Source organism: Pseudophryne corroboree, chromosome 3 (assembly GCF_028390025.1).
Source record: "Pseudophryne corroboree isolate aPseCor3 chromosome 3, aPseCor3.hap2, whole genome shotgun sequence".
In the NCBI taxonomy this organism is placed as follows: Eukaryota; Metazoa; Chordata; class Amphibia; order Anura; family Myobatrachidae; genus Pseudophryne; species Pseudophryne corroboree.
This window is the reverse complement of record NC_086446.1, coordinates 479,007,959-479,034,952: the sequence shown is the minus strand read 5'-3', so window position 1 is coordinate 479,034,952 and position 26,994 is coordinate 479,007,959. Positions and strand designations below refer to the sequence as shown.

General features: G+C 46.8%; 1 protein-coding gene across 3 annotated transcripts in view; it reads left to right on the top strand.

The window, feature by feature from the left end:
- Positions 1 to 26,994, top strand: part of PRKCA (protein kinase C alpha) — a 656,418-nt gene that overhangs the window by 536,501 nt on the left and 92,923 nt on the right. For all 3 annotated transcript variants that reach the window (XM_063960833.1, XM_063960834.1, XM_063960835.1), the window contains one exon: positions 4,863 to 5,001. In XM_063960833.1, the coding sequence (XP_063816903.1) occupies positions 4,863 to 5,001 (139 nt within the window). The remainder of the gene's footprint in view (positions 1 to 4,862; positions 5,002 to 26,994) is intronic.

Genomic DNA, 26,994 nt, shown 5'->3' with positions numbered 1-26,994 from the left:
CATGGTGTGAGGCCGAAAAGGCCCCAACTGAGGAATTTCAACTAGGTCGATTTCTGCATTTCCTGCAAGCAGGAGTGAATATGGGCCTAAAACTGGGTTCCATTAAGGTACAGATCTCGGCTCTATCGATTTTCTTTCAGAAAGAACTAGCTTCAGTACCTGAAGTTCAGACATTTGTAAAGGGAGTGCTGCATATTCAGCCCCCATATGTGCCTCCTGTGGCACCTTGGGATCTCAACGTGGTGTTGAGTTTCTTAAAATCACATTGGTTTGAACCACTAAAAACCGTGGATCTGAAATATCTCACGTGGAAGGTGGTCATGTTATTGGCCTTGGCTTCTGCCAGGCGAGTATCAGAATTGGCGGCTTTGTCTTATAAAAGCCCTTATCTGATTTTCCATATGGATAGGGCAGAATTGAGGACTCGTCCCCAGTTTCTCCCTAAGGTGGTGTCAGCGTTTCATTTGAACCAGCCTATTGTGGTGACTGCGGCCACTAGGGACTTGGAGGACTCCAAGTTGTTAGACGTGGTCAGGGCCCTGAAAATATATGTTTCCAGGACGGCTGGAGTCAGAAAATCTGACTCGCTGTTTATCCTATATGCACCCAACAAGCTGGGTGCTCCTGCTTCTAAGCAGACTATTGCTCGTTGGATTTGTAGTACAATTCAACTTGCACATTCTGTGGCAGGCCTGCCACAGCCAAAATCTGTCAATGCCCATTCCACAAGGAAGGTGGGCTCATCTTGGGCGGCTGCCTGAGGGGTCTCGGCTTTACAACTTTGCCGAGCTGCTACTTGGTCAGGGGCAAACACGTTTGCAAAATTCTATAAATTTGATACCCTGGCTGAGGAGGACCTGGAGTTCTCTCATTTGGTGTTGCAGAGTCATCCGCACTCTCCCGCCCGTTTGGGAGCTTTGGTATAATCCCCATGGTCCTTACGGAGTTCCCAGCATCCACTAGGACGTCAGAGAAAATAAGAATTTACTCACCGGTAATTCTATTTCTCGTAGTCCGTAGTGGATGCTGGGCGCCCATCCCAAGTGCGGTTTATCTGCAATACTTGTACATAGTTATTGTTAACTAAATCGGGTTATTGTTGAGCCATCTGTTGAGAGGCTCAGTTGTTTCATACTGTTAACTGGGTTTCATATCACGAGTTGTACGGTGTGATTGGTGTGGCTGGTATGAGTCTTACCCGGGATTCAAAATCCTTCCTTATTGTGTACGCTCGTCCGGGCACAGTATCCTAACTGAGGCTTGGAGGAGGGTCATAGTGGGAGGAGCCAGTGCACACCAGGTAGTCTGAAATCTTTCTAGAGTGCCCAGCCTCCTTCGGAGCCCGCTATTCCCCATGGTCCTTACGGAGTTCCCAGCATCCACTACGGACTACGAGAAATAGAATTACCGGTGAGTAAATTCTTATTTTAAGCAGAGATCAAATAGATTGAAGAGTTGTAGTGAAATTCATATAGGAGAATCCCACAGAACAACATCTTAAAATACAGCATAACCAAAGAGTATCCATTTTTCAATTTTCTTAAAAGGAGAGAAGGGAGGCTACACAAAACGGGAACTCTAAGATAAATGAATCAAACTGTGGTACTTCTGTCTGTGAGATGTCATAGACAAAAAGTTATTGATGGGTACATTTAGACTAATATCCTAACCTTTTTCTGATAATACAAAGGAGGAATTCAGTTAGGCCAGGTATTTTACTAGGTGTGAAAAGAGGTTGGTATCCTCGGACTTTAATGCCCAGGGTTATTTTATTAGAGCCCTTTTTTCTCATTCGATAAATTACCACGTTATCGGCGGTTAACACATAGAATCCGGGATAAATTCCCACCTATGTGTTAACATTGTTGGTGCACCCAATAACGGGCTGTTTGTCTGGGATTTCTTAAAGAAATCCCCATTAAGTGCCAGCTGCCTCCAGGGACTAGTTGAATAGTCCTGGGGGATTTCATTACCATGGCTAATAGAATTGTCCTCTTAAGGGGGGTACACACGGAGCGACGTTTACTTAATTTGTAAGCAGTCTGACTAGATTGCTTAGAAATTAAGATCACATCGCTCTGTGTGTAGGGGTGCCGGCGACAGCGATACGCGGTCCCGTGCTTCGCTATCGCCGGTGCCAGATTGGCCTGCATGCAAGCACAATCTAGCAGGCCGCTTATTTCACCGCTGGGTGAAATGAGCAGCCCCTCATGTCCGCCTTCCCCCCCCCCCCTTCCTCGCTCAGCACATCGCAATGTGTTGAGTGAGGGGAGAGATGTGTGCTGAGCGTCCACATCTGTACAGCCCTTTAAGCTGTTACATTGAAGTATATGCCCTTTTTTTCTCTTTTACAGAGTCTACAGTATTAAATAGGTTTTGTTATTGTATTTAAATGCAACCCCCTCCCTGCCATAGAATAGAAGTACTTTGTGTATCCTATATGCATGGGTTTTACTGTAATTCCATAGCAAAGTCACCTGTCACTAGACTTTTTCTGCCTGTGACAATAGAAGAGCATGCTAGACATTCACTACGTACTGTAAAAAGTTTTATTTTTGTGTATTATTGCAAGTAAGTGTCAGAATTGTGTAGTTCAGGCTTCTAATACAATTTCCACACAATAATAAGGACACTTACAGTATTTCCTGTAGATTATTAAACTGAGGCTTTGGGACTAACACAGACATTGTGGCACCTGAAATAGTAGAATCATGTAGAAGAGTTGTGCTTGTAGTGTTTGGGATACAATTATCTAACACTTAGGGGTATATGCAATTCCGGGCGAATTGCGGCTTTTTTTCGCCCGATTTTTAATTCGACACAATTCGACCGTCGAATTCCGGCCGGCGGGTGCCGGAATTCGACATATTCAATAAAAAACGGATTCGACAGTCCTGCTGCCGAAAAACGGACCAATTGACGGATAAGTGCGTCCTGGATTCAACTTTTCCGACAGCGCAAAAATGGTTAAAAAACACAGAAAAAAATTGCGTGGGGTCCCCCCTCCTAAGCATAACCAGCCTCGGGCTCTTTGAGCCGGTCCTGGTTGTAAAAATATGGGGAAAAAATTGACTGGGGATCCCCCGTATTTTTAGAACCAGCACCGGGCTCTGCGTCCGGTCCTGGTGCAAAAAATAGGGGGGACAAAAAGCGTAGGGGTCCCCCGTATTTTTTAACCAGCACCGGGCTCCACTAGCTGGGGAGATAATGCCACAGCCGGGGGACACTTTTATACCGGTCCCTGTGGCCGTGGCATTAAATACCCAACTAGTCACCCCTGGCCGGGGTACCCTGGAGGAGTGGGGACCCCTTAAATCAAGGGGTCCCCCCCCCTCCAGCCACCCAAGGGCCAGGGGTGAAGCCCGAGGCTGTCCCCCCCCATCCAAGGGCTGCGGATGGGGGGCTGATAGCCTTGTGTAAAATCAAAGAATATTGTTTTTTTGCAGAATAACTACAAGTCCCAGCAAGCCTTCCACGCAAGCTGGTACTTGGAGAACCACAAGTACCAGCATGCGGGGGTAAAACGGACCCGCTGGTACCTGTAGTTCTTCTGCAAAAAAAAATACCCAAATAAAAACAGGACACGCACACCATGAAAGTAAAACTTTATTACATACATGCCGACACACACATACTTACCTATGTTCACACGCCGACTGTGTCCACAAGGCTATCAGCCCCCCATCCGCAGCCCTTGGATGGGGGGAACAGCCTCGGGCTTCACCCCTGGCCCTTGGGTGGCTGGAGCGGGGGACCCCTTGATTTAAGGGGTCCCCACTCCTCCAAGGTACCCCGGTCAGGGGTGACTAGTTGGGTATTTAATGCCACGGCCGCAGGGACCGGTATAAAAGTGTCCCCCGGCTGTGGCATTATCTCCCCAGCTAGTGGAGCCCGATGCTGGTTCAAAAAATACGGGGGACCCCTACGCTTTTTGTCTCCCGTATTTTTTGCACCAGGACCGGACGCAGAGCCCGGTGCTGGTTCTAAAAATACGGAGGATCCCCAGTCAATTTTTCCCCCGTATTTTTACAACCAGGACCGGCTCAGAGTCCGAGGCTGGTTATGCTTAGGAGGGGGGGGACCCCACGCATTTTTTTTTCAGAATTTTAACCCATTCCCGCCCCTTCCCACTGAAAACAATGCTCTCTCAATTTTAGTCAGTTAAAAAAATAATATTATTTTAAAAAATATATAAATAATAGTTGTGTATCCTAATAGACAAACCAAGTACCTAATCCCGTCTAATATAAATCGATATGCTATTAGCAATAAAAAAAAAACACTAAAAAAAACATGTTTTAAATTTTTTTTATTAGATTCCGCCAGCAAAGTGAGGCAGAATGAAATAGACGAATTTACTGTCGAAAAGCACTGTTGTCGAATCGACATTTTTTAATTGAATATACTTTTGTCGAAAAGCCACATTTTTACCATTGCAGACATGTCGAATTTGTCACCTGTCGAATTTCAAAAAGGCGATTCTGAAAAGTCCGATTTTTTGTCGAAAAGTACTGTATTGCATTGTCGAATCATTTTTTTGTGTCGAAAATGCCCCGTTTTTCGACATTTGCGGCAATTCGACCGCAATTGCATATACCCCATAATATTTTGTTGAAAGATGCACTGTACAGTACTAACATAATATCATATTTCAGTATATAAAGATTCCCTATCATCTACAGTGCACACAGAAGAAGGCATTTCATAGAATTAAGTAATAACTATTAACTAATATTCTGACCAATACAGCCTATAAATTCTGTAGGACTTTTTGTCATGCTTTTTCGATATCACTCTTTCCTTTGAATTAATGGGCTGCATATTGGTTTATTTTGATTTAATCTGTTATCTTCCTCACACAGAGACTTAAAGTTGGACAATGTCATGTTGGATGCTGAAGGTCACATAAAGATTGCTGATTTTGGAATGTGTAAAGAGCATATGGTGGACGGAGTTACAACACGGACTTTCTGTGGGACTCCTGACTACATTGCACCTGAGGTAACACTTCATCTGTCCTTTCAGTGATTTATCTTACAGCATGTGCAGTTTTATTCACATGAGATGTCAGGTCATACACTTTTCTGGCATAATGGGTAAAACAGACGAAGTGGATGACATTAAGCATTTGCTTGATTACTACTTTTTGTAAGATGTAAGCACAAAATGTAAAAATGACATTCAGGCCTAGGTGCAGAAGGGTATTTCAGGCTGAATATTGCAACACATTTCATTTTGTTCAATATCTATCTATAGGGTCAGAGGACCTTGTTGTATTGAGTCTTCAGCTCATTCTTTTCCAGGTCGTTTGAAATTGGTCAGAAATCAAACAACCTGTAGCTCATCGGGTTATCAGAATGGTCCCAGCAGCACAGATGTCAGGTGTAGATTTTAGCAGAGGCAGCCACCTGTCCACTCTTGTGATTCAAGGCCTGATTCCGATGTGTTTGGTATTGCACAGCCACAAGGAAGAAGCTGTGCAATACCATACAACTGACATTCAAATGCAGCAAGACGCTTTTGTAGGAAATATACCCCTCCTGCCAGCATCTGCAATCCAAGTTCTGCGTCTGAAGATGTGCCATCGGATTACCTGGTCGCTGCCTTCACCCACTCTGTGAAAGCCAAAGTTTACTCAGACTGGCTTTCTGTACCCCTCAGCCGGTTCCAGGAAGCCTGCGTCTGATGACGTACACTCTTGGCTCTGGACTGTCCCTGTCACCATCCCTGCTCTGTCCCCCAAACGCATCAGCATGCCAATCATGCTGCACCTAAGGGGGAATGCTAGCGATCACGCAGGACCCGTTCTGCACATGCACAGACCCCAAACTATCAGATTTGTACAGAAATCATCGTTTTGCATACAAATCTGAATTAGGCCCTATGTTAGGTAAGATAGGGCTGCATATGATTGGGGCAGTGTCTTGTGTGGAGAGGAATGGATTCATCCAGGAAGTTTGATTGACTGTTAGATAATTGAAGGTACATTGGCCCAAATGTATTAAGCCTTAAAAAGTAGTAAAATGGAGATTGATGAAGAGGGATAAATGACCAGCCAATCAGCTTCCTAACTGTCATTTTTCAAACACAGCCTGTTACATGGCAGATACGAAGCTGATTGGCTGGTCATTTAACTCTCTGTAGGGCAGAGGTATTAACCTGGAGAAGGGATAAAGACGTGATAAGCGCAAGGCAATAACGCATCATTACAGATTTGAAAAATGACAGTTAGGAGCTGATTGGCTGGTGCGTTATAACCTTGCGCTTATCACTGGTTTATCACTTCTTTATCCTATCTCCAGGTTAATACATCTGCCCCATTATCTGTCTCCACTCTATCACTTTTTAAGGCTTAATACAGATGGAGCTGCACTCATCTAGTGCAGCTCCATAGCATACGAGCGCTCCCGTCTTGACTAGGCGAACCGTCCGCCTAGTCACGCCTGGAGCGCACAGAGATGCTCCCATTTCAGGGAATGGGGCACATGTGCTTCATGGACGCGTGCACCCCAGACGCAGCAGTAGGCGCACCCAGGCACAGACGGAGCCACGATTAGCGTGGCTCCCTCTGTACATTTGGGCCACAGTCTCTATTGATATATTCTCCTGTTATACTGATACAGTAAGATTGAGGTGTTGCTGTAGCTCCTATAGCCACATTGTTATAAATGTCAGCCAGTATGTGGTAATGTACAAGGAAGGCAAGAGCAGCAGAACTTAGGAGAACTCAATGTATAGGTGACAAGTGGCTTCAGCAGTCTCAGATACAGGCAAAGATGTACTGTACTAAACAGGAGGCACGAATAACATTTCTGCAGTTAATATTGTATATCTACAGTAAGTTTGCTTTGTTATGGGGAACATAAATCACCAAGACTTGCCCATTAAGTCATGGCAATGTGTCTTTGCAAGTCAATGGTTATTTCTGCTGAAAGGCTCAAACATTTATGTTTGAAATATTCTGATGTAATATACAAATGCCCTCTGTGTTATTCTCCAAATGGTGAAGTAAAGACATTTTTTAACTGCTTTCTGTCTAAAAAAGATGGAAATGTGTAGTACAGAATTACTGTCATTTATTCTTCTTCCTCACAAACTATTTTGTCTCTGAGGAGCAGCATTGCTCGGCTATTAATCATGTGTCATTGTAAAGTATAATAGATCCCTTGGTGGTGAGGAAACACTGCTAAAGAAATATAATTTTATCTCTGAAGAATGTTAAATGATGTTCTTGAAAAGGAGAATCTGGTGACCCGTGCAGTCAGGGATCTTTTGTTTATGGACTTGGCGGTTGTTGAATTCTGCAGAGCAGGGTAGAGTTATTACATTTCCTTTTTGGTTTTCTAGACTGGGCACTTTAAACAGTGCAATAAAAAATAACATAAAAATAAAGTACTCACTAGGTGATTTTCAACTGCTTATATTCTAAAATGCCTTGAGCCAAATCCATTGATAAGAAGTGTAAATCATTCTAAAGAAATACTACAAGTGCTTGTCTCGATGGACAGTGCCAGCTCTGAATTTCACTGTTTGTTAGGAGCAGTGGCGAATTGCCCGTTAGGCACGTGGTACACTGTACTGTACCATATGCCATCTTGAATGGAGTGTGAATGGGTAGAACATGCCCATACTGTCCCTACCCCTTTCACACTGCAGACCCGGGTCCAACCCGGTATTTTGAATCTGGGTCTGACTCTGGTCAGACCCTTTCACACTACATCTTCAACCCGGGTTATTGAAGGGTTGGCTACTTTTAACTCAACCTGGGTCAGCAATTAAAACACCATGGATGTCATTTTAAATGGACTTTTTTTGGCTCAGAAAGACGAGGTGTCAGAAGGGGAAAGAAGGAGAGGGTGGGGACAGCTCACAGCATTGCAGGAATCGTGGCTGCCAGAGCTACAGTATGTTTATATACACAGTTGCATCTTTAACTGTTCCAGTAACATACGATTTTCGCGGGACTGTCCCGCTGTCCCACCTGCGGGCCGCAGTGCCCCATGGGGGGGGGGGTGCAGTTGGGAGGCTCCTGCCATAGGTGACAAAGGGAGAGTGAGCATGCCAGCAGCTCGGAAAGCGACGGTACAAGGGGGAGTGACTCGCGATTGTGGCTCTGCTGTGAGGCCATGCCCCTTTCATATGGGCAACACCCCCTTTTCGGACATGCCCCAAGGTCCCTCTTTGTACTTTTAATAAATTGGGAGTTATGTAGTAAGCTGCCTAGCAATCTCAGCTTTACCCCTAATTCTTAATACAGTAGCTCTAATTCTTAATGCTCTCTCCTGTGTAGCAGGGCTTCAGGCTGCTGACATCATCAAGGCACACATAGAACAGCCAATCAGCACTTTTACATGAATGCAGGGTTGAATAACCCGGGTTGGACACTTTATACCCCTTTCACATCTCCAATGCCGGATCCCACCCAGGAATTGAAAATGGGTCCTTCCTGGGTGGGATCCGGCATTGGAGACTCTCCTACCCCTTTTGGCTGGCTGTCCGACCCGGCAATATGCTGGGTCGGTTGCCATAGCGGCGGGGTGTGAAAGCGGCGCTGGGAGATGAGCTCATCTCCGCGCCGCCTCTCCCTATCTAGTAAACGGGTCCCTGGTCGCATCGACCCGGGAATCCGTTTACGCAGCCACTGACCCGGTATTCAACCCGGGAATAACACTGCTTATAACCCGGGTTGAATTACCGGGTCAGGCAACCCGGGAATTTGGACTTGGCGCTTTCACACTGACCTGTGTCGACCCAGCAAAATGCCGGGTCGATACCAGGTTATTTGTGCGATGTGAAAAGGGGTATTAGAGTGCACATTGACCTGGGTCCAACCCTTGTATAACATTGCCTTTATACCGGGTTGGAATGCAGGGTTACTCGACCTGGGATATTCAAAAGTGGTGCTTTTAGACTGCACCTCGACTCGGGTCGAGCTGGCTCGACCAGACAATATCCCGGGATATATTTGCGGTGTGAAAGGGGTATAAGCTGTCCTACTAATACCCTTTTCACACCGCCAATGCCGGATCCCACCCGGGAATTGGAAACTGGTCCTTCCCGGGTGGGATCCGGCATTGGCCGCTGCTGCAGGCTTCCCCGACCCTGCAATATGCCGGGCGGGTTGCCATAGCAGCAGGGGGCGGAGGTGGAGGCGGTGCTGGGAGATGAGATCATCTCCGCGTCGCCTCTCCCTGCTGTAGTAAATGGGTCCCGGGACGCATCGACCGGGAGCCCATTTACGCAGCCACTGACCCGGTATTCAACCCGGGTATAACACTGCTTTATTCCCGGGTTGAATTGCTGGGTCAGGCGACCCGTGATTTCGGCTATGCCCCTTTCACACCGCACGCCGATCCGTGTCGACCCGGCAATATGCCGGGTCAATACTGGGTTGTTTGTGCGGTGTGAAAGGGGTATAAGTAAATATGTATACATAATTAAAAATAAAAATATTTTATAGTTAGTGACTTTTTATTACTCTTTTAAATTTGCTATCATCAAATGAGAGCTTATAACCAATCAATAAAAATAATAAAATAAGGCAGGCAGCAACTAGATGAATATGGGTTCAGTCCACAAAAATGTTTTATAGTGATCCTAGAACTGAAATGAATAATCCACCACTCACAGCTACTGTAAAGCATGACAGCCAGCCGTGGCATTCTGCTCTCATTTCCTCATGTCATGAAGTGGACCCTACTGTAAATAATGCTTCCTTATTTATCATGTTTCCCCATATAACACTGCTCATTTGGGTTCTGCTCTCCCTATACTGTACAAGAAAATGATTGCTTGCACTGCAATGTATTGAACCCCTGCAGTTATTGAACTGTCCATGTTATTGTTTTTGTTTAGCAATGCTTCCACCCTTGTAAGCTCTGTGAGGAGCTGCAGAAATAATGGTTGGACATATAGCAGTATTAATTCTATTTGCTGTATCAGACAGATGGAATAAACAAAACTCTTTTAAAGTTAATTGGATGTACATTTCTCAAAATAAACGTGCACAGAATAAAAGCATAGATTGCCCATATGCAGAGCTGTTAGCATCTCCAGATGCGCCCCTTACTGTGTATTATATGTGCCTAGATTGCCTCTAATAATCTATATCCATGTGCACTTGCATCTGTGCTATACTAGTTGCAAAAGATGTGCATTCAAACATGCCTAGAATTGCTTTCATCTGCATAGGTCACATTTACATGAGCACGCCATTCCTGAACTATACTGTACCTGTGTAAGCACCTCTCTTCCATCACATTACCGCTTCTTCTGTTGTAAATGTAGATGTGATCGAAAAGTATATGCCCTGCCCACATGTGCCCATTTTCAGAGCGTGCACTATGCCAATTCATGCAAAACACCCTCTGCAGATAGGCGTAAGTACAACTCTGCATCTGCTTCTCTGTGTGTAAATCCTGCCATATTTCTGCGGTAGCGTGCACCTTTACCAGGGTGTTTTATGGTTTGTGCTGGATGTAGAGCTTCTTTTCTCTCAGTAAGGTCCTTATTGCAGTACCAGCTCAGACAAAGGTCTGTACTCTGGGTGACTACTGCTCCTTACAGGTGCACAGTATATATTGGGAAGCACATTATAGGGGCAGTATTACCTGTGTAATAAAGATATTCAAATATATGCTGGTAAAGACAACACAAATACGGTTCGACCCTAGTACATGACTGTATTGAAGGGAGTGGTCCACAGGGCCTGATTCAGGTTTGTAAGCAAAGCAACATAGCTCACAACTGGGCAAAATTGTGTTGCACTTCAGGTGGGGCAGATGTAACGTGCAGAGAGAGTTAGATTTGGGTGGGATGTGTCCAAACTGCAATGTAATTTGCAGTGTAAAAATAAAGCAGCCAGTATTTACCCTGCACAGAAACAATATAACTCTCTCTCTCTCTACCAAGTTGTGTGCTTTTTTGCTTAGCATACAAACCTGAATCAGGCCCATAAAGTGATAGTTTCTGGGATTTTGAAGTGACATTTATATTTCTCCACTATGCCCATTTTATTTGGACCTGCAATTCTGCACTAAGGCTGTTACACAGCATTTCTCTGACGTCCTAGTGGATGCTGGGGACTCCGTAAGGACCATGGGGAACAGACGGCTCCGCAGGAGACTGGGCACATCTAAGAAAGATTTAGGACTATCTGGTGTGCACTGGCTCCTCCCCCCATGACCCTCCTCCAAGCCTCAGTTAGATTTCTGTGCCCGGCTGAGCTGGATGCACACTAGGGGCTCTCCTGAGCTCCTAGAAGAAAGTATAGTTTAGGTTTTTTATTTTCAGTGAGACCTGCTAGCAACAGGCTCACTGCAACGAGGGACTAAGGGGAGAAGAAGCGAACCTACCTAAGTGGTGGTAGCTTGGGCTTCTTAAGCTACTGGACACCATTAGCTCCAGAGGGATTGAACACAGGACCCGACCTCGTCGTCCGTTCCCGGAGCCGCGCCGCCGTCCCCCTTACAGAGCCAGAAACAAGAAGGTGGTCCGGAAAATCGGCGGCTGAAGACTTCTGTCTTCTCCAAAGTAGCGCACAGCACTGCAGCTGTGCACCATTGCTCCTCATGCACACCACACACTGCGGTCACTGATGGGTGCAGGGCGCTGGGGGGGGGGCGCCCTGAGCAGCAATAATAACACCTTGGCTGGCAAAACTAACACCATATATAGCCCCAGAGGCTATATAGGTGTATATTAACCCCTGGCAGAAACGATAAAATAGCGGGAGAAAGCCTGCCAAAAAAGGGGCGGAGCCAACTCCCTCAGCACACTGGCGCCATTATTCCCTCACAGCTTCGCTGGAAGGAAGCTCCCTGGCTCTCCCCTGCAGTCCTGCACTACAGAAAGGGTAAAAAAGAGAGGGGGGGCACAATTTAGGCGCAGTATATATATATATATATATATATATATATATATATACATTATAGGCAGCTATAGGGGAAAACACTCTGTATAGTGATATCCCTGTGTTATATAGCGCCCTGGTGTGTGCTGGCATACTCTCCCTCTGTCTCCCCAAAGGGCTTTGTGGGGTCCTGTCCTCTGTAAGAGCATTCCCTGTGTGTCTGCTGTGTGTCGGTACTGCTGTGTCGACATGTATGATGAGGATAATGATGTGGAGGCGGAGCAAATGCCTGTGAATGTGATGTCACCCCCTGCGGGGTCGACACCAGTGTGGATGGACTTATGGAAGGAATTACGTGACAGTGTCAGCTCCTTACATAAAAGGTTTGACGACATAGGACAGCCGGCTACTCAGCTTGTGCCTGTCCAAGCGTCTCAAATGTCATCAGGGGCTATAAAACGCACGCTACCTCAGATGACAGATACAGATGTCGACACGGATACCGACTCCAGTGTCGACGATGATGAGACGAGTGTACCCTCCAATAGCTCCACCCGTTATATGATTGAGGCTATGAAAAATGTTTTACACATTTCTGATGATACCCCAGGTACCACAAAAAAGGGTATTATGTTTGGTGAGAAAAAACTACCAGTAGTTTTTCCTGCATCTGACGAATTAAATGAGGTGTGTGAGGAAGCGTGGACTTCCCCAGATAAGAAATTGATCATTTCTAAACGGTTAATGGCTGCGTACCCTTTCCCGCCAGAGGATAGGTCACGCTGGGAAACACCCCCTAGGGTAGATAAAGCATTGACACGCTTATCAAAGAAGGTGGCACTACCGTCTCCGGATACGGCCGCCCTAAAAGAACCTGCTGATAGAAAGCTGGAAAGTACCCTAAAAGCTATATACACACACACTGGCATTATATTGAGACCCGCTATTGCATCAGCTTGGATGTGCAGTGCTGCTGCTGCGTGGTCAGACTCCCTGTCGGAAAACATTGATACCATGGATAGGGACAATATTTTGCTTACGATTGACCATATTAAAGACGCGGTCTTATACATGCGTGATGCACAGAGGGATATTTGCCGGCTGGCATCAAAAATAAGCGCTATGTCCATTGCCGCCAGACGGGGGTTATGGACTAGGCAATGGTCAGGTGATGCCGACTCCAAGCGGCACATGGAAGTTTTACCCTATAAGGGGGTGGAACTTTTTGGGGAAGGTCTTTCAGACCTCGTTTCCACAGCTACTGCTGGGAAATCGACTTTTTTGCCACAGGCTACCCCACAGCAAAAGAAAGCACCGTATTATCAGGTACAGTCCTTTCGGCCCCAGAAAAATAAGCGGGCTAGAGGCTCATCCTTTCTGCCGAGGGGCAGAGGAAGGGGGAAAAAGCTGCAGCACACAGCTAGTTCCCAGGAGCAGAAGTCCTCCCCTGCGTCCGGTAAGTCCACAGCATGACGCTGGGGCTGCTCAGGCGGAATCGGGAACGGTGGGGGCACATCTCAGGTTTTTCAGCGCACAGTGGGCTCTCTCACAAGTGGATCCCTGGGTCCTTCAAGTAGTATCTCAGGGGTACAGGCTGGAATTCGAGACGTCTCCCCCCCGCCGTTTCCTAAAATCTGCCTTGCCGGCAACTCCCTCTGCCAGGGAGGCAGTGTTGGTGGCTATTCAAAAACTGTATTCACAGAAAGTGATCGTCAAGGTACCCCTCCTTCAGCAAGGAAAGGGTTACTACTCCACAATGTTTGTGGTACCGAAACCGGATGGTTCGGTGAGACCCATCTTAAATTTAAAAACCTTGAACACTTATATCAAAAGGTTCAAGTTCAAGATGGAATCGCTCAGGGCGGTTATTGCGAGCCTGGAGGAGGGGGATTACATGGTATCCCTGGACATCAAGGATGCGTACCTGCATGTCCCCATTTAACCTCCGCACCAGGAGTACCTCAGATTTGTGGTACAGGACTGTCACTATCAGTTCCAGACGCTGCCGTTCGGGTTATCCACGGCACCGAGGGTCTTTACCAAGGTAATGGCCGAAATGATGATACTCCTTCGCAAGAAGGGAGTTTTAATTATCCCGTACTTGGACGATCTCCTGATAAAGGCGAGGTCCAAAGAACAGTTGATAGTGGGGGTGGCACTTTCTCAGGAAGTGCTACAACAGCACGGCTGGATTCTAAACATTCCAAAGTCACAGCTGGTCCCGACGACACGTCTTCTGTTCCTCGGAATGATTCTGGACACAGACCAGAAAAGAGTGTTTCTTCCACTGGAAAAAGCCGAGGAATTGTCATCTCTGGTCAGAGACATCCTAAAACCAGGAAAAGTGTCGGTACATCAATGCACACGAGTCCTGGGAAAAATGGTAGCTTCGTACGAAGCAATTCCATTCGGAAGGTTCCACGCAAGGACGTTCCAGTGGGACCTGTTGGACAAATGGTCCGGGTCCCATCTCCAGATGCAACAGCGGATAACCCTATCGGCCAGAACCAGGGTGTCGCTGCTGTGGTGGCTGCAGAGGGCTCATCTACTAGAGGGCCGCAGATTCGGAATACAGGACTGGGTCCTGTTGACCACGGATGCCAGCCTTCGGGGCTGGGGGGCAGTCACAAAGGGAAGAAATTTCCAAGGACTGTGGTCAAATCAGGAGATTTCTCTTCACATAAATATCCTGGAGCTAAGGGCCATTTACAATGCCCTAAGCCAGGCAAGACCCCTGCTTCAAAACCAGCCGGTACTGATCCAGTCAGACAACATCACGGCGGTCGCCCATGTAAACAGACAGGGCGGCACGAGAAGCAGGATGGCGATGGCAGAAGCCACAAGGATTCTCAGATGGGCATAGAATCATGTGTTAGCACTGACGGCAGTGTTCATTCCGGGAGTGGACAACTGGGAAGCAGACTTCCTCAGCAGGCACGACCTCCACCCGGGAGAATGGGGACTTCATCCAGAAGTCTTCCAAATGCTGGTCAACCGGTGGGAAAAACCACAGGTAGACATGATGGCGTCCCGTCTCAACAAGAAGTTGAAAAGATATTGCGCCCGGTCAAGAGACCCTCAGGCGATAGCGGTGGACGCTCTAGTGACACCGTGGGTGTACCAGTCGGTTTATGTGTTTCCTCCTCTACCTCTCATACCCAAGGTACTGAGAATAATAAGAAGGCGAGGAGTGAAAACCATACTCGTGGTTCCGGATTGGCCAAGAAGAGCTTGGTACCCGGAACTTCAAGAGATGCTTACAGAGGACCCCTGGCCTCTGCCGCTCAGACAAGACCTGCTGCAGCAGGGACCCTGTCTGTTCCAAGACTTACCGCGGCTGCGTTTGACGGCATGGCGGTTGAACACCGGATCCTGAAGGAAAAGGGTATTCCGGAGGAAGTCATCCCTACCCTGATCAAAGCCAGGAAGGATGTCACCGCAAGACATTATCACCGCATTTGGCGAAAATATGTTGCTTGGTGTGAGGCCATGAAGGCCCCGACGGAGGAATTTCAACTGGGTCGATTCCTGCACTTCCTGCAAGCAGGGGTGACGTTGGGCCTCAAATTGGGGTCCATAAAGGTCCAGATTTCGGCTCTGTCGATTTTCTTCCAAAAAGAACTGGCTTCACTACCCGAAGTTCAGACTTTTGTCAAAGGAGTACTGCATATTCAGCCTCCTTTTGTGCCCCCAGTGGCACCTTGGGATCTCAATGTGGTTTTGGCATTCCTGAAATCACATTGGTTCGAACCACTTAAGACTGTGGATTTAAAATATCTCACGTGGAAAGTGGTCATGCTGTTGGCCTTGGCGTCGGCCAGGCGGGTTTCAGAATTGGCGGCTTTGTCTTGTAAAAGCCCTTATCTGATTTTCCATATGGATAGGGCAGAATTGAGGACTCGTCCTCAGTTTCTCCCAAAGGTGGTCTCAGCTTTTCACTTGAACCAACCTATTGTGGTGCCTGCGGCTACTAGGGACTTGGAGGATTCCAAGTTGCTGGACGTAGTCAGGGCCCTAAAAATTTATATTCCAGGACGGCTGGAGTCAGAAAGACTGACTCGCTGTTTATCCTGTATGCACCCAACAAGCTGGGTGCTCCTGCTTCTAAGCAGACTATTGCGCGCTGGATTTGTAGCACTATTCAGCTGGCGCATTCTGCGGTAGGCTTACCGCAGCCTAAATCTGTAAAAGCCCATTCCACACGGAAGGTGGGCTCATCTTGGGCGGCTGCCCGAGGGGTCTCGGCTTTACAACTTTGCCGAGCAGCTACTTGGTCGGGGGCAAACACATTTGCAAAATTCTACAAATTTGATACCCTGGCTGAGGAGGACCTGGAATTCTCTCATTCGGTGCTGCAGAGTCATCCGCACTCTCCCGCCCGTTTGGGAGCTTTGGTATAATCCCCATGGTCCTTACGGAGTCCCCAGCATCCACTAGGACGTCAGAGAAAATAAGAATTTACTCACCGGTAATTCTATTTCTCGTAGTCCGTAGTGGATGCTGGGCGCCCATCCCAAGTGCGGATTGTCTGCAATACCTGTACATCGTTATTGTTACAAAAATCGGGTTTTGTTGTGAGCCATCTCTTCAGAGGCTCCTTTTGTTATCATACTGCTAACTGGGGTTCCTATCACGTGTTATATGGTGTGATTGGTGTGGCTGGTATGAGTCTTACCCGGGATTCAAAAATCCTTCCTTATTGTGTCAGCTCTTCCGGGCACAGTTCCTAACTGAGGCTTGGAGGAGGGTCATGGGGGGAGGAGCCAGTGCACACCAGATAGTCCTAAATCTTTCTTAGATGTGCCCAGTCTCCTGCGGAGCCGTCTGTTCCCCATGGTCCTTACGGAGTCCCCAGCATCCACTACGGACTACGAGAAATAGAATTACCGGTGAGTAAATTCTTATTTTTTATGGGTGCAGCTCCCAAAAGAAAACTGGGATGTGCTTGTGTCTGAGTAAATTTACTGTGCATAGGCATATTTTGTACAGTAGTTAGTAAATTAGCCGAACTGGCTTTAACATCCAGGGCTATTCCATTAGAGCCCTTATTTTTTGCCCAGTAAATTACCCTGTTATCTGGCGTTAACACATAGAATCCGGGATAAATTCCCAAACCTATGTGTAAACATGGTTCAGGCACCTAATAACAGGTTATTTATCGGGGATTTCTTTCCAGGTCTGCTCAGACCATAAAAGAAATCCCTGTTAACTGAAGACTGCATTCGGGACTAATTGAATAGTCCCGGGGGATCAGTTAGCCCACGTTAAATTTCCCCCTGTGGGGGTATTCAGTTAGCCACTGGGTTTGCCCTGCAACTAATTGCTGGCAATAATCCCTGGGCTGTGGGGAAAGGCTAATCAATAAAATAACCTTTTTCCCGTGCCGCAAAATTGGGATTCACTCACGGAAACCCATTGATTCCACATAAACTGTGTAATCAGTATTTTTTTTTCCCTGCATGCGACCTGATTTTGCGAGTTTTTACGCGTACTTTACATTCAGTTTGCACGCGATCCCCGGTTGCCTCACGCGCAAGGTAAAACCCACTAATTGAATAAGTCTGGCGCCGGCAATTAGCACAGGGCAAACCCTACCACTAATTGAATTCCTCCCTATGTCCATAGTTTCCTATTGAAAAATAACTGGACGATTTTTCCTTTTGAGTCGACTTGGAGCGATCAATTGTACATATCGTCCAATGTGTACAAACTATCACTCGCTCCTGTGAGTCGTTCCTCACAGTGCTGTCAGATCAGAAGATATCGTTTGCCACGCCATGCAGACCATGCAGAGTAGAAGGACAGAGCAAAGGATCGTTTCCGTCATTAATTACATTGGCTAGTGTATATGGGACGGCAGATGTATCGTTACATCGGTCATCCCGTCTGCTGGGTACATCATCTAGTGTGTACCCAGCTTAACACTCAGCGTTTGTTTCTTTCTTTGCATAAAGCTACCTCTTCATTTTCACATATCTATCATCTCTGGCTCATGTTACTCACTGTCTTCAAGATACCTTTTAATTTACGTTCTTGCTTCCTAAAAGTCAACATGGCTAGAGAGCACCGAGTACTTTCCCTGTTATCCTGTGTGACATATTGCTCACTAACTCCAAGCTCGCTGGTTGCAAGTTATTTCCTAATCTGCCTCTTGTTTATTCCTCACATTAGGAGGTTCACAATAACCATGGAAACGCCCTTCCTCAAACATGAAATTCAGGGAATATGTACATATGGACCTATGCAGTGCCGTAACTAGGCATTTTAGCGCTGTGTGCAAGAAACGGCATTGGCGCCCCCCCATGTAAGATAGGGGCCGTGCGCGCCGTAGGCGTGCAAAAATAAATAGGGTCGTGGCTTCATGGGGAATGGGCGTGGCCACAAAATAATACCAAATCATACTCTGGTGCACAGTAGTCTCCATTATTCAAATTACGCTGCACAGTAGCGCCACTACACCAGGTAGAGCCCCTTTTACACATTACAGCAAACAGTCCCCCTTTTTACACATTACGGCAGACAGCGTCCCCATTTTACACATTACGGCAGACAGCGTCCCCTTTTTTACACATTATGGCAGACAGCGTCCCCTTTTTTACATATTACGGCAGACAGAGTTCCCTTTTTACACATTGCGGCAGACAGCGTCCCCCTTTTTACACATTGCGGCAGACAGCATCCCCCTTTTTTACACATTACCGCAGACAGCATCCCCCTTTTTACACATTACGTCAGACAGCGTCCCCTTTTTACACATTACGGCAGAGTCCCCTTTTTACACATTGCGGCAGACAGCATCCCCTTTTTACACATTACGGCAGACAGCGTCCCCCTTTTTTACACATTACGGTAGACAGCATCCCCCTTTTTACACATTACAGCAGACAGCGTCCCCCTTTTTACACATTATGGCAGACAGCGTCCCCCTTTTTACACATTATGGCAGACAGCGTCCCCCTTTTTACACATTATGGCAGACAGCGTCCCCTTTTTTACACATTACGGCAGAGTGCCCTTTTTACACATTACAGCAGACAGCGTTCCCTTTTTACACATTACGGCAGACAGCGTCCCCTTTTGTACACATTACGGCAGACGGCGTCCCCCTTTTTTTACACACTACGGCAGACAGCGTCCCCTTTTTTTTTTTTTAAACATTAGAATTTTTATTGAAGATTTTTCACACAGAAATGGGGAACAGAAAAAAGAGAAAAGGGGAACATAGGGGGAGTCCGGAATGGTTACCATAATCAAAGCACTTGTAACGCACAGTTGAATGGATATACAGTTGGTTACATTAGGTGTTCAGAATCAAAAAGAAGAAACACAAAAAAGAGGCTTAGCACGAACAAACACAAAAAAAAAAAAAAAAAAAATAACTAACTAAGAAACGTCTGATATCACAACATTCTTATAGAGGTCAATCTAGGTGGGGTGAAGCACAGATAAAGCAATTGGAGAGCTATAGACGGTTAGCCTGCCTTCTCTCCCCCTATAGTCGGACCAACCTAACCATTTCAGGTGAATAGAATTAGCTGAGGAAGAGTATTTAGCTTCCGCTGTTTCAAAAATAAAATGTTTGTGAATCTTATTTTGAATAAACGCTAAAGAGGGAAGATTCTCAGATTTCCACAATTGGGCTATAGCAGCTTTAGTGGCTATCAAAATATGCCCCAAGACGTAGCGATCACCTGTAGAAAGGTGGTCTACGAACAAATGCAATAATGCTAAAGCTGGGTCCAGGGGGATAGTGAATCCTAAAATCATGCTAATCATATTGAAAACTTCTCTCCAGAGTGGTTGTATCAGTGGGCACGCCCAGAAAATATGAAAGATATCCCCCGTTGAGCCACATTTCCGCCAACATAATTTAGATTGGGAAGGCCAGATCCTATTTTGTCTTTCAGGGGTGAAGTAGGCCCTCTGTATAAGCTTGAAGAACATTTCAGAGTGGTTAATACATTTGGAAACTTTAAAACAAGACCTAAATATACTGTCCCAGTCTGCATCAGTAAAGGATCTATTCAAATCTCTTTCCCATAAAATCTGAGCTTTGAATTTAGATTGTGTGCTGTTAGTCAGTTGAAAATGATACCACCACGTAATCCCACCTTTATGTGAGGATGTCTCCAGACGGCTTTTAATGTAAGCCGGAAAAGAAGGTTTGTGAAGATGTAAAGCCTGTGAGTGTAACCAGCTTCTCACCTGCAAATATTTGAAAAAGTCTTGAGTCCGAATCCCAAATCTCTCTTGTATTTGAGAAAAGGACATCAAGACGTCACCTATAAAAAAAATCGCCTACCGTGGAGAGGCCCCTCCGAATCCATTCTTCCAGGGTAATATTAGGAATCAAGGACATAAGAGCAGATATCGACAGACAGGGAGACGGCAATTTAATCTCTTCCGAAGAGGACACTAGTTTATGCCATGAATCTAGGGTTGTTTTAATAGACTTGCAAGATCTGGACCTACTTTGGGCAGCAGAGGGTGGCAACCAAAACAGATCAGAAAGAGTAGCAGTATTCAAATAAGAAGCTTCCAGAGTGACCCACGGTTTCATGCTCGAGGTGTCAAACCAGTCCCTGGACTGACTTAACAGACAAGCAGCATGGTATTTTTCTATGTCCGGGAAAGCTACCCCACCGGATTATTTGGGCAGAATAAGAATCTTTTTAGCAATTTTTGGCCTAGAGCCTCCCCACACGTATCTAATCAGGACCTGGTTAAATTTATTATAGAAGAGTCTGGGAAGGGGTCTTGGTATGGCGCGAAACAGATACATTAATTTCGGCAATAAGACCATCTTGGCAGCAGCAATCCTACGCAGCCAAGATACCTCCTGCAGCATCCACTTCCCAGTCAGCTCCGTAAAGGCTTTCAATAATGGGGCATAATTACATTCAATTAAATTATCTTCACTGGACAAGTTAATCCCCAGATATCTCAAGGAGCAGGATTTCCAGGCATATTTGTACGATTCCTTTAACCCAGAGACCACAGTCGGAGATATATTGAGTGGGAGGGCCTCAGTTTTATTAGTACAGGTTGAGTATCCCTTATCCAAAATGCTTGGGACCAGAGGTATTTTGGATATCGGATTTTTCCGTATTTTGGAATAATTGCATCCCATAATGAGATATCATGGTGATGGGACCTAAATCTAAGCACAGAATGCATTTATGTTACATATACACCTTATACACACAGCCGGAATGTAATTTTAGCCAATATTTTTTGTAACTTTGTGCATTGAACAAAGTGTATCTACATTCACACAATTCATTTATGTTTCATATACACCTTATACACACAGCCTGATGGTCATTTAATACAATATTTTTAATAACTGTGTGTATTAAACAAAGTTTGTGTACATTGAGCCATCAAAAAACAAAGGTTTCATTATCTCACTCTCACTCAAAAAAGTCCGTATTTCGGAATATTCCGTATTTCGGAATATTTGGATATGGGATACTCAACCTGTATTTAATTTGTAATAGGAAACATCCGAATAGTCTTGAAGAACGGCATGTAGTACTGGCAAGGAAGTCTCAGTATCAGAAAGACATAACAAAATATTGTCCGCAAATAAGCTGATTTTGTGGGAAATACCCCCTATAACAGGGCCACTAATCGAGTCCCGGGATCTAATGCAAGCAGCCAGGGGTTCTATCGCCAACGCAAAATAGGAGATAATGGGCAGCCCTGACGAGTGCCATTAGAGATATTAAAGGGTGAAGAAAGACATCCATTAACAAAGACCCTCGCACAGGGCGTGGAATAGAGAGCCAGGATAGAGTCTAAGATCCTACCAGAGAATCCAAATTTGGCCAGAGTCAATCTCATAAAGTCCCAGTTTAACCTATCGAACGCCTTTTCGGCATCCAGAGACAAAACTAGGAGGGGTTCTTTTCTACAGGCAGAATGTTCAATGACATTAATCACCCTTCGCGTATTATCTGGGGCCTGTCTGTTTAAGACGAAGCCCACTTGATCAGGGTTGATCAGAGAGGGGAGCAGGGGACTGATACGGTTGGCAATTAATTTGGCATAGAGTTTTAAACCCGTATTTAATAGAGCAATTGGTCTAAAATTTTGGACTGAGGTGGGAGTTTTCCCCGGTTTGGGGATGGTGATGATCTGAGCTTCCAGCATTTCTTTGGGGAAGCGCCCAACTTCTGTGGCTTCATTAAACACCGATAGGAGCACCGGAGCCAAACTCTCCTTAAAGGATTTATAGAAACCAGAAGGATAACCATCGGGTCCCGGGGCCTTTTCTGCTGGGAGGGAGTCAATAGCTTTTTCGACTTCTGCTAGAGTCCAAGGCACACTAAGAGAGCTACAAGACTCCGGTGACAGCGAAGGGAGAGGAAATTTGTCCAGAAAATTCTGAACATCCGTGCCTGTAGGTTGGAAGGTGGAGGAATCCTCCTTCAAGTTATATAGTTTGGCGTAGTAAGATGCAAAAACGTTTGCAATTTCGTCAGGATCATAGACTCTTTTATCCCTATCCGAGTGGATAATGTGAATTTCTCCTTCATCCACTAGGGGCCACTGGAGCGTAGTTACAATGGGGAGATAGTAGGCAGTAATTGGGAGCTGGCACTTTAAAACTCTCACACTGTGGCTAGCTCCTCCCCTACTATCTTCCCTCCAAGCCAGTCTTAGTTAGTGCCCGATGTGAGCTGGTTCACTTGGGTTTAGCTGAAGACATTTTTCTTTTTTCTTTTCATTTTTCTTTCTTACACACACAGACTGGCAGCTCTGCCACTGCCAGTCTGCACCGCGGGAGCTGCCGGCGGGGTCCCATCGCAGCTGCGTGCGGCTCGGGATGGGCCCCGGCTGAGGGAGACACTGAGCTCTCCTGAGTTGGCCGGACACCGCTGCGTGCGGCGCGTGTCGGGGCCGCTCCACCAGCAGAAGATTCCGGCAGCATGGCAGCGGTGAGTATAAGTGAGGACACCGCTGCGTGCGGCGCGTGTCGGGGCCGCTCCACCAGAGCGGTAAGTCTAAAAAGGGGCCGGACACCGCTGCGTGCGGCGCGTGTCGGGGCCGTTCTGTCAAGGACGCCTGACGGAACTACAGGACAGCGGTGAGTACAATCTCCCCCCTCCTCCAGACTGATTTATTATTTTATACTGTCAGTTTTTCGTGGGTGCATTATGTGGTGGTTGGATGGCTCCCCTATACTCCCCAGTCATAGACAGGCTGGAGGGTATCAGATGTGCACTTGATATTTTACAACATTAGTGGGAGCTTCAGCCCGCTCTGCGGGCTCAGCGCTCTCCACTCCCCGGCTGCAGTATACAGGCAGCCGAGTGATACATCCCGCTTATTTTTACACTGCACGGGTTTTAAAGATTTGAATGGGAGGGGGCGGAGCTAACTCCGCTCTGTACGGCGGGCTAGGCGCTCTCCGCTCCCCGGCCGCAGCATACAGGCGGCCGAGGAGATACAGGACGCTTCCCGCTTAGTGATCACAGCGGGTTTCAGTTTTAAATTTGGCGCCGAAGCGGGAGGGGCGGAGCTAACTCCCGCTCTGTACGGCGGGCTCAGCGCTCTCCGCCCCCCGGCCGCTACGGCACCTCCGCTCCCCGGCCGCTGCAGCAGCGCGTACAGGTCCTTCCCCGGCCGCTACAGCACCTCCGCTCCCCGGCCGATACAGCATCTTCCGCTCTCTGTTACAGCAGCGCTTACACACTGCAAGGAAGTTATTTAGCAGGTAACGGTGGGGGTAAAGCTTGTTCCCGCTTTGCTCAGCAGGGCTCCCGGCGGCGGTTCCCAGTGCTCATGGTCAGGCAACATAGCCTGTCTTAGGGGGATTTTAGTTTTTCTGTGCAGGCTGACATATTTATTTTGTCTCACCTTGGCTACATTCCTCCCTGCAGGGGAGACCTCTGCCAGGCATTTCATAGAGGCTGTAGATCAGGGAGCCTGCTCTATTACAGGAGCTGGGACCTTAATGATTAAAATCTGGTATGCAATATTTATTTACCCTACAGTATTTCACATAGACAGTATTTATCTACCCTGTTGGGTTCACTGGTGAGTGCGTGTGTGTATATATGTATATATATGCATACAATGCCATATATAGGAGGTAAAATCACTTCCGCAATGTTTTATAATAACAACATACCGAAAACATCTGGTGCACCTAGATTAGCGGTACACTACATACAGGGCGGGGGATGCCTTCCCTTTATTATTCCTTGGTGTCACTAGGTACTAATGCTATTGGTAATTTGGGGAATGTGTATATATGAGACAGTGTGCTCAGCACACTAATCCCCTAAACACCCAACCAAAGAGGCCTGGGTTCAAGTACCTCCACAGAGTGGTCAGCAGTAGTATAATGGTTACAGTGTCCGCTTGCAATGCATGCGTCCTGTGTTCGAATCCTGTTGAGACCAGAGATTTATACAAATCGCGCTGCGACTCAGTATGCTAGTAATGGGTTTGAATCCCAACAAAAATGAATCGTGTCGGTCACTACACGTTATAGTGCAGACCCTACATATGGCTCTGTTTATTTAACCCAACTTTTCTCCTTTCGTTTGTCTCACCTGGGATAGTCAAAAAGAATTCCCTCTTAGGTGTGAAGTATGCAGTGGAGCCATCTGCTTAGCCCTCCACGCACCTGCAGGACACTCCTGTTTGAACAGCTCAGATTATACAGGTAATGTCACTGTTAACCAGAGACCTTGTACGTCATTTCCCCTCTCCAGGTTTCTAAATGAACCTTGATAGCCTTCCATGTTACACGACTCAGCAGTGGAAAGGCCTCTCTGGGAGGAGGCGAAAGATGTCCAGGATACGGAGGATGTCTGGTTTCGGTGCAGTCTGAACCTGTGTCTCAGAATATCCAGGTGCATTATACAGCAGTTCGTCTGATACTGCAGGTAAGGGAGGCGGACACGTCAGGTCCATCAGGGTTCGACGCCGATGACGAAATGGTCCAGTTTCGGATGGGCTGGGCAGGCTCCGGTAGGCGGCTTGCAGACACCCGAATACAAAATTTCAGGTATCAAACAATGTTGGTTTTCCTATCCTTTCCCCGCAGACGGAAGGAAATGGCATCAGAACCTCTCCAGGTATACCCCTCAATGTATCACCGGTCTAACAAGCTGCCATTTTCCTGAGGCAACATTGCTCAGGTATCCATCGACATATACGGCAGGGGGGTTCTACCTTGTCCGGAGCAGGTAGGTTGTGGAACAATTGTCCTCTAGGATACAGGATATTTCGCATCAGGATCAATTGATACTTTGGGACAGATCAGAATCAGGATTCTGCTTTTATGGTCTTTTGAGGTCTCCACGTCTGTAGACACGGAACCTGCATTTTCGCTTGGGCTGTCTTAACCCGACGACCTCTGGGGCTGCGACAGTGACGGGTGAACATGAAATCCTATGGGGCAGATGGTTCAGGGGAAGGAACTTTCTGCAGGATTTCTTGAACCATTGGAGGTAAGTCCACTTTTCTTTCTTCTACTACTGCCTCAGCTCCAAGACGGACCTTTACCGGTCTTTCCTTTAGATCTTTCCGTACCCTTTCAGGCTTCCGACTCCACACGGGCGATATCTCCGTCGCCAGGGGATCTCAGGGTGACAGGCTGAAGCAGAGGCTCAGCATCCTCGGTCCAGTCTGATTTTAGGTCATCCTATACACCCACTACAGGTTAGACCTTCCTACCACCTGGAGGGTCCCAGGGTAGCCGCAGGTCGGTGGTCCTACGGGGAGAACTGAGAAGGCTTGGGCGGTTACAGACTAGATTTTGGAGTACAGCCGTCTCAGGAGTCCTTCGGCATGGGTCAGCCGATTTGCAAGGACAAGAGAGTCATAATGCAGGCGGCGCTCCACATGCTTCTAACCGCAAAGGGTGTTGATCCCTGTTTTTCACATATCATTTGAATCGGGACAGTTTTCAGGCCTTTGTTTTCTTTTCGTTCCGAAGCCAGTTGGCTCGACCAGGCCTATTTTGTCCTTAGAATCCTTTCAGTCTGTGATTGCTAGTTTAAAGGGTTTTACGCGTCCCTTATCTTCAGGGATGCCTGTTTACTGATTTCCGTTGGGTTTCCTCATCGGGCTTTTCTCAGATTCGCATTACAGGATACTCATTTTCACTGTCAGTCCTTTCCATTCAGTCTCTCTTCCGCTCCCACAGGGTTCAGGAAGATCACAGAATAACTCTTTTTCAAGGGAAGGAAGTGACGTTTGTTCCCTAATGGGACAATCTACTGCTACAATCCCACTCTGTACATTAGGTGGCTTCTGAGTTTCCGGAGGATCCAGGAGCTTCTGGTTCGACATGGATCCAATTTATGCTCCTCGTAGACTTTTCTCAACACGGTCCGTCAGAGGATTTTTCCTTCCTCGGCACCAGGTACTCTATTTCTTAAGTCAGGTTGCGACGCAATGAGTTGTCGCCTACACTCCCCTCTGAGCGAAGGACAACAATCTTCTTTCCAGGTCAAGCCGCCAGGTCAGACTCCCGGGTGAGGGGACATTTCCCGGAGTTTTCTCAGCTGGTCCGCTGTTGGCGGAGATTTCGGATCGACCTCAGGGCGTTCTGTCTGACTCTTTAACCCTTTACTACTCTCGGACGTGAGCTCTGGCGGTAGTAGCAGAAGATGCCCTCAGGGCTCCTTGGAGTTTCGGGTTTTTCTATCCTGCCTCCTTTGTTTGTTCATACCTCACTTCAATAACACAGGACGGGAATATGCGCGCTAGTCCTCTCGGTGGCTCCGGTTGGGCCGCGCATGACTTGAAGATACAGCTACACCTGTTGTCAGTACAGGAGCCTTGGCTCCTACCTCGACTAGACTGTCTACTTCAACAGGGTCCTTTTCTTTGTTCATCTTAAACTGGTTTCGTTTAACCGTGTGACTGTTCACGAGACCTCAGAAGGGAGGAGTTCCCTAGTTCGGTTATGCCTACTGGGCCCCGATTTCAGAAGTCTGTTACCTCTTCTCGCTTTTGCCACTTTTGGAAAACTTTATAGGGCATAGTGAGGATAACAGGGGTTTTCCCCTTCTTTCAGTTACCATTCAGCCGTCATCTTTGGTTTCTCTGGGAAGTTTTGCTCGGCTGCGCTTCAAAATACATTGACCTGAAATCTAGGTCTCTAACCTTTCGGTTTT